At 38.2% G+C, this 14,508-nt stretch overlaps 1 protein-coding gene across 2 annotated transcripts in view; it reads right to left on the bottom strand.

Annotated features, from left to right (window-relative positions):
• Nucleotides 1–2,776: 2,776 nt before the first annotated feature.
• HECTD2 (HECT domain E3 ubiquitin protein ligase 2) overlaps nt 2,777–14,508 on the bottom strand; it is a 74,310-nt gene continuing 62,578 nt past the window's right edge. The window contains exons 19-21 of one of the 2 annotated variants that reach the window (XM_054034038.1): nt 10,885–11,000; nt 9,884–10,027; nt 2,777–5,396 (exon numbers count right to left, since the gene is read on the bottom strand). In XM_054034038.1, the coding sequence (XP_053890013.1) occupies nt 5,276–5,396; nt 9,884–10,027; nt 10,885–11,000 (381 nt within the window). In that variant the 3' untranslated portion in view covers nt 2,777–5,275. Of the gene's footprint in view, nt 5,397–9,883; nt 10,028–10,884; nt 11,001–12,316; nt 12,435–14,508 lie in introns of those variants that run through there. The other variant, XM_054034039.1, reaches the window with a different exon arrangement.

Raw genomic sequence — 14,508 nt, 5'->3', positions numbered from 1 at the left:
TGACAGGATCTGATTTCCTCGTATTATTTCGATCTACATTAGTAGGACACCCTTCTGGTTTAGGTGGGGATAAGTAATAAAAAGAGAACAGAAAAACGGGGGAAGTGTGTGTAATGGAGTGTAAGGAAGTCTAACAAAGTTCCGATTTTTCCCATGATGACTACTTCAATGCTTTTTTAAAAATATAAAATATCATTTAAAAAAAAATCATTTTTTTTGGTGCCCCCTGCTTTGCTAGTGCCCTAAGCACATACTTAGTCTGCCTATTGGGTAATCCAGCCCTGAATCAAAGTAAGAGTCTGAGTTAGCAACTGGAATGCTGTGTCTCCTGTGGGGGACTCTTTTGCTAGCCATGGTGGGAAGTTCCAAGTCAGTAGGTGGTGCATGATGCCCTGCTGTGTATGGTGCAAATCTCCATCTTGTTACCACTTGGCTTGGTGACTAAAAACTGTTAAGAGCTTAGAATTTTCACCAAACATTATGAAAATGAGATCCAGGAGAGAGAATCCTGGTGGATTGGTCAGATAGGTACTCAAAAGGTACCAACAGAAAAGGAGAAACCATCTTGGAAAACAAATATCTTAATCATTAACATGTCCTGATGAAAAATCTGGCAGAGACTCTTGCAGGGGGGGAAAAAAAACCAGCAAAACCAAAACCCTATGCTCCTATATTCTCCTGGCCAGAAGATCAGCTTTAAGAGTCAAGATCCCTCAGAACTTCTTTAGGTGTTCCGAAGGAGATTCTGAGAATGTATTTAGAACCACTGAGATAGAACAGAGATTCTATTCTTCCTCAGCTTTAATAATAACCCAGCCAGCCAAAAAATCTCACCACTTCTTGCTCAGAATCCATAGAAGAATGCTCCGTTTTGCTTTTAAAGCCACACTAGCAGCCATTTGGACCTAAAGAGAACTCATACTCAGGCAAAAGTGTTAAAAAATTACATTTTTAAAGGATTTAAATTTATATCCTTGCATTATGCTGTTAAGGGGCCCAGATTAACATACAGGGAATGTAGACTACTTATGCGCAAATAGCTTGTGAAGACCCCCCTTCTATAAAATCCTCCTAGATGAGTTTCACTTCATAAACCAGGCCAACTAACATATTTGAACACAGTATTCATGGTGGACTGGATCTTAGGCCAGAATGTCCCATTTGAAGGGAAGAATTAAAGAGTGATCTAGGCAGAGATTCAGCCAGTCTCATAACCAAAACATTGTTGGCTATCAGGAAGACTCGACTAATTGTGTGCTCATTTGATAGAGAGGTAGAACAGAAGGTATGCTGGGTGAAACTTCCAAAAAGAGAACACCCGTATTCCTAAAACTAATGGATCCCGGAGAAGACGACATTTGTCTTTATGTTTGACCATAAAGCCATCAGACTCATCTGACACCATTTGTGGCAAATTAGGAGGAATGCTGACTGGTGCATTTCCTTCCCTTGTTTAGTTCTAGAAGTCTGTCTGCTCTGGAGTTCAGAACCCCTAGTAACCACGGGGAATACATAAAACTCCTTTTTGCTGAAAAGAGGATTTGGCTACCATGCTCTTACATTGTGCTCTCTGACCTACTGGTTATGATACTGGAGAGACAAGGGGCAGGTGAAGTAATATCTGTGATTGGACCAACCTCACCAATCTTGTCTCTCTAAATTCTTGGGGCCAACACAAGTTACAAATGGTTATGCTAATATCTGTTTGAATCTTTCCTGTCTAGAACTTTGGACCCTAGCTGAAGTGGTAAATTGCCTACCAGCTGTACTACTTTCTAGACAACTGATCAGGAGAATCTTCTCTGTCAGCAGCCAGCAGTCCTAGATTACAGGGTGGCCTAAGTGTCTATTTCTACTAGGCTCATGTCCATAGTGAGTACCATCAATTGAGAGGATCTAAAAGTGACCAATGGTGAAGATTAACAACCTGCATTCACCAGATGAAAGACACAATGAGAGGGCTGAGAAGCCAAATTTGGCAAGGTAAATGAAAGCAGGTACAGGATACTAGGGCTAAGCAAGTCATCTGCCATCTCTCCCTCTACAAAGTGATGTCAGAAGAGAATTGCTCCCCCCGCATCTCCATTTGCTGGAAGGAGGATTTATACCTACTGGCTGAGCGATCATAAAGAAACAGCATATTTAGAAAATAAAACATTTCTTCATTGTATATAGACCTAAAAGTTAAGTCACAGTTAAGAAGGAACTCTGATGTTTATAATAAATAGTTCAGATATTGGTCCCTGATGTCCCCTGTGTGCCACTCAAGTAGTGCAAAGGGGATGGAAAGATGGCTTTAACAGCTGGTTGGAAATTATGCCTGCATAAGGGAATCCTCAGGCAGCACAAAGCCAGAGAACCTAGTTCTATAGTTTTTGCTCCTTATCCTTATTTCCCCCTGGTTTAGGGGTCACTGTGAGACTGAGAGGCGATATGGCTGGAGCATGATAACATCTGAGCCAGTTTCTATCACCACAAATTAGAACAGCCCTGAAGCTGTGGGATCAGGATTGTTCCTCAAAATAAGGAGAAATAGGTTCAGGATCAATACTATTTTACATTCTTGTGTTTCTAGCATGGTATGCATTGCAACATTGGTAGTTCAAGATAGAATATGGAATATTATTTTAGGGCTTTTTGGTGAGCATCTCTGTATTAGTAAGTCAAGATTTCTTATTCATTGAAACATGCAGAGATTTAATAGAAGATTATGAATTGCTAGTGCAAAGAAAATGTTTCAATGGAAAAAATACTGCACTTCAATAGGTCAAACTCGGAAATTGAAACGTGTTTGATTTAATGACTGCACAATTTCAATACATAAAAATAGATACCCAGTAATGAACAAATGTATACAAACCAGATTTCCTTAGGTAATGTACAAAAAAATTGTAGAGAGAAAAAATGGGGGGAAGGTTTCATTGGATTACATTGCAAGACAACAAAATAAAATGTAGTTGAGCAAACAATGTTAAATGAGGAGATCAGAGGCTTATTTCATAAATACTGTGCAATGCTTTCATTTAACAAATACAAAAATTACAATTATTTAACTTAATGTCAGGAAATATAAAATGTAATTCAATGACAGTTCTCTAGTTTATTTAAAAATGGATGCAAATATAATAGCTTTTAAAATTTTGAGGTAATATTATACAGTAAACCCAAAAAGCTTTTAATAATTAAAACTAAACCAAGGCAAAGTGCAATTTTGTGATAAAAGATTAAAATGTAAAGCTTTTATCTTAATGATAGGCAGAAACAATGCTTCAGTTATTAAATGTGGGCTTGAGTCATAAAAATATTGACTTATGTGCATTTTTACATGAGAAACTGTATAGCTATTAATTCATAAACAAAATGCATAAGACAACTTTCCATGAATCACCCCCTTTAGAAACAAACATTTTGTTTCCAGTTTACTTAATAAAAATATACATAATTCTGATTTCTAAAATACACTCACATTTTTGTGCTTATTAATATTTTACCCATTTAAAATGTTTCTTTAGTTCAGGCAGTACAGTGATGAAGCAGTGTGATTTGTTTAACTGATTCATTTTACATTTTCAGATTAAAAATATAATTCTAGAGTTGTATTTTTAAAAGCACCAATTACTGGTCTAAATATGCTCCCACTGAAGTCAATGGTAGTTTTACCACTGACTTAAAGAGGAGCTGAGTTAAGCTAATGCTGAATGCTTTCAAAAATCCTACCACTAATCTCTATTCCTAATAAAATAAAAATGGTAAAATATCACTACCTTCTTTAAGGATCAGAACAGAATGAAATGTGTAGTTATTTACTACAGGATTAATGGCATTAAGGTTACAGGGTAGCCAGATTAGTTTATTAACCAACGTAGAAATCTGCTGGTTGTATGTAAGTAGTATAGAAAGGAAGAAATAGCCAGAATAAGAAAAGTATCAGAAAAATTACTGTATATTTTGTTATTGCAAATAAGTTCTGTTGCAAAATCTATAGAACATACAGTAGGTATTACTTGATGTAAAAAAATACAATATACTATACTGTATGCTGCTAACTGTCTCAGGTTGTGAATAAAAATGGATTTGTAATTATGCCTGCATTTTACAATCAGTTTCTTCCCCAGCTCCAAATTTGCTAAGACTTGCAGACAAGAATATCTTTACATTTACTTTATTAGTGTGCAGTGAAAAAAACAAAACATTGTCTAAATACTGACCTTCAAGTTAAATGAAAGCTACAGCATTTTGATTTGTTCTTGTTTTCACTTTTGTCATAGCTTACTCTAATAAACTTTTAGTAAAAGATTTCTAGCATAAAGTTGTTGATCAAATGACAGTATGGTTCACAAGTTAAAATTTTAATATTTTTCCATGTGATGTGGATATCACTTATTTCTGAAGTGATTCAAAGAGATTTAGAATTTACCTGTCAACATCCAATTTCTTTAAGTAAGCCATGGTTACAAAACTACAATATCTACAGTCAAACTGACTAGTTTTCTGCCAATTTCATAAAATGAACATGCAGGTTGTTTAATACTTAAAGTTTGTCCTTGAGTCCAGTTATACTGAAAATAGTACTTTTAACATCCCTGTACAAATCAATTCTGTTGATCTGTAAAAGCTGAATATATAACATCTAAAACTGTGTATTTGTAAAAATAAATCTTTAGCAATTAATGGCACTATCAAAATCCTATTTTTCCACAGGCAGTTATTTACATGCTTTTTAAATATCCTACTTAATTATTTGATAACGAAAGCCAGAACATTAAAACTGTATACATTTTATCCAGGCTAAAATTGCTTTATGTCTCAATATGAAAATATGGCCCCATGTCTCACATGAATGGCAGTTATACACTTTGCTACTGCGTGTATTAATTAAAGACATTCTGCCACTTGGCTTACCTAATCAAGAAACCTTTTGTGTTTCCTTTCCCAGTGGAACATGCATCATGATGCAAATTATGATTAATTATAAAGTGCTCCAAGAATAATCAGAGACAAAACTGTAACCTGGAATTTGTCACCTCTGTCAGCTTTCTTCTGTCAAGTAATGCAGCATTCTGTATTTTATGAAAATTACTTTCTGAAAAAACAAGCAGTAAATGTATTGCCATACAGCAAAAACAAATGCACTTTGCATTTAATTAAAAAAAAAAATGTTTTAAATTGGATAAGACTGGCACAGGATCAAGAGACAGAAACATGAAAAGCTTAAAGGCACAATAAGAGGAGAGTGAGTGCTACATAAAAAATCCTGTATTTTAAATCTTTCATCTTATTCTAGACCAAAACCTTCTGTATTTGAAATTCCAATGATCAGCTTCTGCTTCAGTTCTTTTTTGCTCTTGTAAGGAGGGAGGCAAAGCTGGTTGAAGCAGGTGTGGGCCACAGGTAACCTAAAAATATTTAAAAAATAATGCACCATTTGTTTTTAACAGAAATATAATAGCACTAGGATATTACCTGTATGCTTTTAATTTATGTGCATTACTTTTACAAACCAACACGAAGAAAGTGTTACTTACCTCACAGTAACTGGGGTTCAACATGTGTTGTTCATATATATTCTATGGTTAGTGCCCTTGAGTTTGGATTCTTTTTGTCCAGCAGTGTCCTTGTGCCTCCCACCTCAGTGCACAAAGGGTGAGGAAACCCCAAATAACCCTCAGACTCTTTGCCAATACAGAATCCAGGTATTATGAGACTCTGTAGTAGTGAGGAAGGTGGGCTGTGGAATATAAATGGATAACATGTGGGGGAAGGGATAGCTCAGTGGTTTGAGCATTGGCCTGCCAAACCCAGGGTTGTGAATTCAATCCTTGAGGGGGCCACTTAAGGATCTGGGGCAAAATCAGTACTTGGTCCTGCTAGTGAAGGCAGGGGGCTGGACTCGATGACCTTTCAAGGTCCCTTCCAGTTCTAGGAGATAGGATATCTCCATTAATTTAATTTAATATTTAACACATCTTGAAGAACCACAGTTACTTTAAGGTAAGTAACAATTTTCTTTTTGGTTAGTCGTCCATATATATTCCATGGTTGGTGACTCACAAGCAGTGACCTATAGCACAGGAGGTGGGTGCTTGGAGTCTAACAATAAGATAGCTCTGCCAAAAAGGAGCATCAGATCTTGATGCTTCATCTATGGAGTAATGTTTGGTAAATGTATGCATGGAATTTTGAAGTTGCTTCCCTACATATTTCCACTATCAAAATGCTTCTTAAAAAGCTGCAGAAGCTGCTTAAACCCTGGTGGATTAAGCTGTAATTTTTCCTTGTTGGCATACGGCTTGGGAATGAACACAGGCAGGTGTATTACGAGGTTGAAATGGAAGTCAGAGACTACCTTTAGCAACACCTTTGGGTGAGGCCTCATTGAAATACTGTATATGGAGGTTCTGCAGTGAGCATATGCATTTTTCCTACCTTGATAACTGCTATTATTGCAATCTGGAAGGCTGTTTTGATGGACAGGAGGGAATGTGTAGCTAGGAGCTCAAAGGAATGCGGGAAGGAAGACTCATCAAACTTGTCAGCATTAGGTTAAGATCCCAAGGAAGAGGAGGGTACCTGATTGGGAGACATACCCTTATAAGGCTCTTCAGGAATCTACCTACTGTGGGGTGTGAGAATGCTGAATAGCCCTGAATCAAATGGGAAGATGGAAAGCTGAAATGGCGGTTAGGTGAACCTTAAGGAAGACAGAACTGTCTACAAGCTCCCTAAAGGACAGAAGATATTCTAGTATTATATGCAACCAGGCTTCCTGAGAAGTGCAGGGAACTTGCGGCTGAAGATAGTCTAGGTGGGCTCCCCACCCTAGACTGGAGGCATCTGTGACCAAGGCTTTCAGTAGCAAAGGTGGATGAGATGATGATGCAGCCAGAAGCTGATGGTTTCCTTGTTTGGAATATCTGATACTTCTCAGATGGGCTGTGCTGTGCGTGAGGGATGGTTGCCAGGGTACTGGTATGAATATTGAACAGGGAGCCATGAGAGTGGATATGACTGCCAGGGTCCTGGTATGGATATTGAACCATGGGGGTCAAGGCATAGTGTCTCTCCCAGAACTTTTGGGCCTTAGATGGTAGTAGTGCACCCTAGAATCCTTTTCTGGTATGTAGGGATCAAAGCACTCCAGGGAATGAGATGGTGACCCCTCCCTGTTATTGTCTGACCAAGAGGAGGAGAAAAACTTATGCTCTTTTAATGGAGGGGCAGTACCAGCTCAGGTGCTAGGCAAGCCTTTAGTATGTTGTCTACCTGGTACCACAGATGTGCTCAGTACTGAAGAGACAGAGTAGTGGTTGGTACTTCAGAAGGAAATTAGATGAACAACGAAATGGTACTGCAGAGAGTGTGAGGTCTGTTGATGCAGCAACAGGTCTTGGTACTGAGCATGGTGGTATCAAGTGAATGGAAGAGATTGGTACCAGAAGCCTCAGTGACAAGTCAGTTCTGGATGATATAAGATGCTTTATGGGAGCTGGCACTCGGATATGGTGACTGGTGTGGACTGGGTGCCAGAGGGACACCCACTCATTTGAACTACCTTTCTCAGTAGCAGAATGAGAGGACCTAGTGAGGGGGGACCTAAATCTGTGTCCCTTAGAGGTGCAATGCTCCTTTCTCCCCCAACCTCAGATATTTTACCAGCCAGAAAGGAAGGTCCCTTAGACAGGTGCCTCAGAGAGTAGACTGAAGAGCTGACTGGAGCTCTTTTGGAAGAGGACTGCTCAGGAATTTCATGTCCAGCCACTCCAATATCTGAAGAGGCACAGACATCTCCAGTAAAAGAAGCTTCTGGAGAATCTCTCTTCCCTTTGCTTCAAGAACGATTTGCAAAATGGCACCTCTCTCAGGAACGTGCCCCTTTGCTAAGGCACGTTCCTGAGAGAGGTGCCATGGGACCTGTATTCCCATCATTAAGTGGCATTACTGCCTCACAAGGACAATTCTTAAATCGTGGAGATTTCTATTCTGTTAAAAAGACTAACCCTGGTTCCAGGTGAAGTCGTTCAGAGAAATTTTTTTTTTGTTTTCAAAGAGAAAGGAAACACCAAGTAAAAAGCTAATCCTAACAAGAAGATATTTACAAACAACAGAAAGGGCACAGTGATCGAGAGGCTCAGCCACTGTCAAAGTTCCAACTCATAGCCACAGGCACGGAGAAGGAACTGAAGGATGGGTAGGGTTGTCTTTAAATCCTTAGGTGGGAGGCACAAAGACACAGAGCACAGGCATGGCCCCATATGGATATTGGTAGCCAAAAGAATCCAAAAATCAAGTGCAGGGGCTGCATATGCATCAACAGTGGAATATGTACGGAATTACAGTTCAGCTCAGTTTGAGGTATGAAACTGACTGGACATATTGGCAAATTTCCAAAGCTCGATGTCTAAAGTTAAGTTTCTAAATTCATATTTGGGATGGGATTTTCCAAAGCTCTTAGCAGTGGCCTAACTTTTTTTTGAAAAATCACAGCCTTTAGGCCAGTGAAGACCAGGCTCCAGATGTCTACAAGCACTGAGAATCCATGCATTTCACTAAAGTCAACAGGAGCTGCAGCACCTTTAAAACTCAGGCCACTTTCACTACTAGGTACCTATACAATGGATCTAGGACTATAATATTGGGCACTCAGGTTTGAAAATTCTGGCCATTACTACTGCCTGGATCCTGTAATATGAGCCACGCAGGTGGATCCTTATGCTTATGAAGAGGCACATGGAAGTCAATATGGCTCTGCATGGGTGCAAGAATCTGACTACAAAGATGACACTGTAGGAATAGCGCCTACATTATTCTAATATTTACCTTTTACTTAAAAACTACTACTCCATTTTTAAATTGTGCCACTGCACCAGACAACAGGAAGATATGTGTTGCGTGTACCCAAATATATGTAAGATCATATACAATTCTGAGAATTTAAAAATGAGACCAAGTTAAGATCAGATTAGCAGTCAGTTTTCTTGCCTTGATATTCCTTTAACATATTATTGGATTCATGAGTCAGTTGATCTAAAAATCAGTAGAAGCATTATAATATTATGATAAGGCCAATTACAATAAATGAATTTTTGAAAAAAAAAAAAAGGTCTCATGTACTGTACTTATTTCAGATCTATAATTAGTTGTGATGCTGAAGACTTGACAATGCAAAGTGGAACCAGGAATTTCTGGTGACAGTACGCTCTCCAAATTAACCAAGCTGAATTTCTCCTAACCTTCTGGAGAAAACAGCCATCCAAAAAACTAGCTTGATAGTAAGGAATGAGAAACTTCCCAGATGAGTTCAAAAGGATATAAAAGGTTCCAGCGGAGCACACAAATATTTAACCTTTAATTTCATGTTACAGACTCTCTTGTTTCACCTACAGAGAACATCTATCCATTTACTCTATAGAGATCCCAAAGCAATGGTCAATCTGTTCAGGACTCACACACTAAAAAGCTTGACTCAGATCAGCCATAAGAAACAAGGGCACTCTGTCAGCTGCAGAGACCGGTATCCAGAGTGATGAACACCCAAATGGATCCAGCAGAACTCTTGGTAAATATGGTAGTTTATTTTTCACCAGTTCAGCCCCAGTCAAGGACTAAAGCAAACTGCTTCTTTGAATTGAAGCATAAGGACGACTTGTATTAAAAAGCAGTAAACTGGATTTCAGATTTACACATTGTTCAGAGAGCTGGCTCTGTATTAGATGAACATCTGCTAAATTTGTGTAATCAATAAATGGTTTTAATAACATTTGTAAAGCAAGCTAAAGGAACTAATATAGTTTCTCAATCAGTTTGCTTTTTTATACTACATACACAAATTACAATAAGACACTTCTGTTAAAAATATTTAAGAATACAAATGAAAATTATTTACCAGTTAGTGGATGTTTCACTCTTTGAAATCTTGAAATTCAAATCAGCCATCCCTCCCACAGGTACTCTGTCACTTCCTGTAGTAAAATGCAGTAGCTTCTTTTGGAGATCAAGAGGAAATCCAAGTACTACCTCCCAAAAGTATCTACAGTATTAATTAGGGAAGGGGATAGTTAATAGCTTGATAAAAGCAATGTAAAGTTATCACTATGCCCTATGCTCAGATATTGTCACTTAATATAAAAATTCCTATCAACATATAGTTAACAGGTGAACTTAAAAGCATAAAGTATTTATGTACATTTTCAAACACCGTTATCAAAAACGTGCTAGTGACACTCTTCTATACAACTTCTCCGCCCCCCCCCCCCCCATTATTTAGGGCCAGATTTTATAACTGGCATAGTGGAACAAAGGAAAGAGATGTTTTGGCTGCCTGTATCTTACAAACCCTTATTTTTCAAATGTTGGTTTAGTTAAACATACACATAACGTCTGAAACTTTATTTAAAACCTATTAGTTACAAGAAATGCCTAGGGGTACTAGGTATTACAGAAAGATCAGATGGAAATATTTTCTTCTCAATTTTTTATGCATTTTACATTTTGTGTATAGACAGTTGCCCCAGTTTGTGTGGATCGTTCACACATCATCATCATCATCATCATCAGAGAAGAGAGGTAACATTTTAAAATATAGGAAAATATTGTAAAACCACACAGTAGCTTGGTGTAGTACCTGAAACTGACTAGACTTAAAGCGATTGTGTCCTTTTAAAGATACTTGGCATAGCTAAGGAGGTTCAACTAATATAACTTTTCCTACTTAAGGAGATAAGACTACAGTATTTTTATCTCATTTTGAGATAACCTTTTAAAAACTTAGTTATATCTTAGTACTTCAAGACTATATTGAAATTCAGATTTTAATTGGTCCCATTAGTGCATCAGTCTATACTGTTCTTCTATATGAATATTAAGAAGATTAAAAATTAAGTCTACCGTATAGTGAGATCAGTTTTCAGGTAGCCATCATACTGGGTGTTTCTCTGTAGAGCATACATATCCAGTTCAGGGCTTCCACAAACAAGAATTTCAACTTCTTCTGGACGAAGTAGCTGCCAAAAAGTCATAACATTTGCTGGCAGAACACTTTTTTAAAGATAAATAATGATGCTAATAAAGATTCAGACTAAGAATTGAAAAATTAAATTGCAAATGTTTTGTTATGCATTGTAGACAAAGTATGTTATTTTCTTAAGAACATTTTTCATGGATAAAAGTTTATATCTATACTCCAGTATTTACTATTTTGCAGGAAGATCAATTCCTCAGCGCTTAATTTTAAAATTGTTTACTAACAAACAAAATAAATGTGGGTAATATCCATTAGTGTGTTATTACTATTCCCCTTATTCCCCTTGCCTCCTAATGTTTACACTTTCTTACTTAGAGACAGAGATTTAGGCCATCGATTCTGACCTCCTGCACACATCCACAAGCCCTAAACTGAACCCAATTATCCTGTCCTGAGCCCAACACCAGTAAACTATTGTACGCCACAGCCAGAGAACAGGAAGGAGTGAGGAGCACTAATACTCAAGGCCTCTGCAATGGCAGGGAATTGATTAGGTGAGATATACTCAGATGATTCTAACAATCGCCATGCACGCCATGCTGCAGAGTGAGGCAACTCTTCCTCCCCCCCACCCCCCCGATTCCTGCCAATCTAATCTGGGGAAATTCATTCCTGAAAATAGAAATGATGATCGGTATAACACTCAGCATGTGAGCAAGACCCACCAGCCAAGCATCCGAGAAGGAATTCCCTTTATGCCTCATAGCACTGACCCATCCTGTCCAGTGTCCTATCTCATACTTCAGAGGAAGGAGGGAAAAAAAAAAATATACAGAATACACCTCAGGGCCGCTATGCCCAACCCCCATCACAGCATGCAACCCCATCATACAATCCCACTCATAAATTTATCAAGCTCTATCTTAAAATTAATTAGATTGCTTTCCCAATCTACTCCTATTGGGAAGTTCCTCTGATGGTTAGCAATTTTCTAATTTCTGAGCCTTAATTAATTCATAATAATTTGTTCTTGTGTCAACATTTTCCTTTAACTTAACTAGCTCTTCTCTCTCTCTGGTGTTTACTTCCTCGATATATTTGTGCACGCTCACATCCCCCCTCAGCCTTCATTTTGCTAGGCTAAAGAAACTAAGTTCTTTCACAGCCTCCTCTCATAAGATAGGCCCCACATTCCCTGATTTTCCTAGTAACCCTTCTCTGCACCTGTTCCAGTTTGAATTTCTTTCTTTCTTGAACATGGGTGAACAGAACTGCATGCAGTATTCCGTGTGAGGTTTTACCACTGCCTTGTACAATAGTGTTAATATTTCCCAATCTCTACTAGAAATACCTCACCTGATACATTCTAGGATCACATTCGCCTTTTTCACAGCTGCATCTCATTGCTAGCCATAGCTATCCTGGGATGAACCCACACACCCAGGTCTCTCTCCTCTTCTGTTGCCTCCAAAGGCTGCTCCAAAGAAATTTGTATTATAATTCCCCAAGTGCATGACTTTGAACTTGATATTATTAATTTTCATCTAATTTCTATTACCACAGTCCTCTAGGTCATCTAGTTCTTTCTGCATAATATTCTGATGCTTCAGTTGTTGAGAATGGAGACTCTTCGCCCTGAAAATGCTACTAGTTTTAAATCTCTCCCCCTTCTTCCTGAAGTACTAGTGTGGTGCCTGCAAACATAGGGAGCAGGGAAGAAGTATGTATGAACCTGCGACACCTTAATTTCAGGACCAGAAAAGCTCCCAATCAATCAGAAGCAAGACCTTGGAGCAACTCATTGACATGCTGTTGGTCAGATTAGGAGCCACACTACCATAAAGTTGGTTCCAAGCCACCTTAATAATTCCTTCCTGGACAGGGAAGAGCCTAACTGTCCCAGTGACCAATGGGCCTGCTGCCTCAATCTCACCAAATTCACTGCTCTCTGGTCAGTAAGTGGGAAGGATATACTTCTTGATTAGGATTTCTGGTTGTCGATCATATTCATTCTCCACTGATATCGTAAAACCCATATAACCAAACCCGTTAACGAAAATCCTTTTTCTGTACTTAAGTTAAACTTTATTGAGTAAGAAAATAAAGGAAAGCGTGTACTCAATAATGAAATGTGTATAATTTAACTCCTTTAATCTAATCCAGATGTCCAGGAAGGGACTCCTGGCACTAACAAAAGATACTTATTACTATAGAAATATGATATAATGAACAAGATCGGATAATTGATAAGGGGTGCTTACAATCCAGTTATGTTCTGTGATTAATAAGAGGTATTTGTGAATACAAATATTTTCTGTAATTTATAAAAAATGACACATTCAAAGATGTTTTTAACTCCTTTGGAAGTGCTTGCTGGAACAGATGTTCTTAATAACAATAACTGGTGTTAGAAATCCCTTTAGTGGGCCAATCATGCAAATTAAAATACCATAAAAATTCCATAAGTAGTTAAATAAATTAAAATATTAAAACAAAACACACACAATCAACTGTGGGAAAGTAGTTTTTCCCCTCCCAACAAATAAACTTTCTTTGCTCTAAACCAGTATATAAAGGAATAAATTTTGGCAAGTTAGTTGAAGAGAACAAGTTGCCATCTCAGTTATTTTTTATATATATATATATATATATATATACACACACACACACACACACCCCTCTACCCCAATATAACGCAACCGGATATAACACGAATTCGGATATAACAGGGCTCCGTGGGGGAGGGGGAGGGGCACGCTCCGGCGGATCAAAGCAAGTTCGATATAACATGGTTTCACCTATAACACGGTAAGATTTTTTGGCTCCCGAGGACAGCGTTATATCAGGGTAGAGGTAGGTGTGTGTGTGTGTGTGTGTGTGTGTGTGTGTGTGTGTGTGTGTGTATATATATATATATAAAAATAAAAAGAGAACAAGCTACCATCTCTTCACAATTTACAGAGGATAGTAAAGTATACTTTCTGTATTCTGTATCATGCTGTATGAATATTTTACAGAGGATAGTAAAGTATACTTTCTGTATTCTGTATCATGCTGTATGAATATTTAACTAATAAGGTCTAATTAAGTAATTCCAATTAAGACAATTGTCTACCATCTAGTGGTGGTGGTATTATTATTTTATTCAAACATGCACCACTTCCCTGTGGCTATTTGCAAGCTATCTGGCTGAACTATCAGGTTGCAGAAGTGGTGAAAAAACAAATGGAGACTAAGCTCCAGTGTCAGCTCCTTTCCCTGCCAGTTTCTGATTGGCTTCATGGTTCATGAGAAACGGGATGAATGTAGCAACTGGAAAGGCCAGCAAAGACTGGAAGAAAGAAGAAGTTGTGCTGGAGAAGTTGTCCGATTCCTGCCCCCACTGTGGGCATGATCCATAAATGGGGGGTGAGGTGGGGGGGGCTGAAATTGAGGGACCCAGAATTGCTTTTAAGATGGCTACCTACCTCTTCTTCATGTTCTCTTTGAGTAACGCTGTACCCATAATTTACTGTAAGTACACAAGATTGTGTGATCCTGACAGCCCC

Source organism: Malaclemys terrapin, chromosome 7 (genome assembly GCF_027887155.1).
Source record: "Malaclemys terrapin pileata isolate rMalTer1 chromosome 7, rMalTer1.hap1, whole genome shotgun sequence".
Classification (NCBI taxonomy): domain Eukaryota; kingdom Metazoa; phylum Chordata; order Testudines; family Emydidae; genus Malaclemys; species Malaclemys terrapin.
The sequence above is the reverse complement of the archived record's forward strand: the minus strand, read 5'-3'. Positions and strand labels throughout refer to the sequence as shown.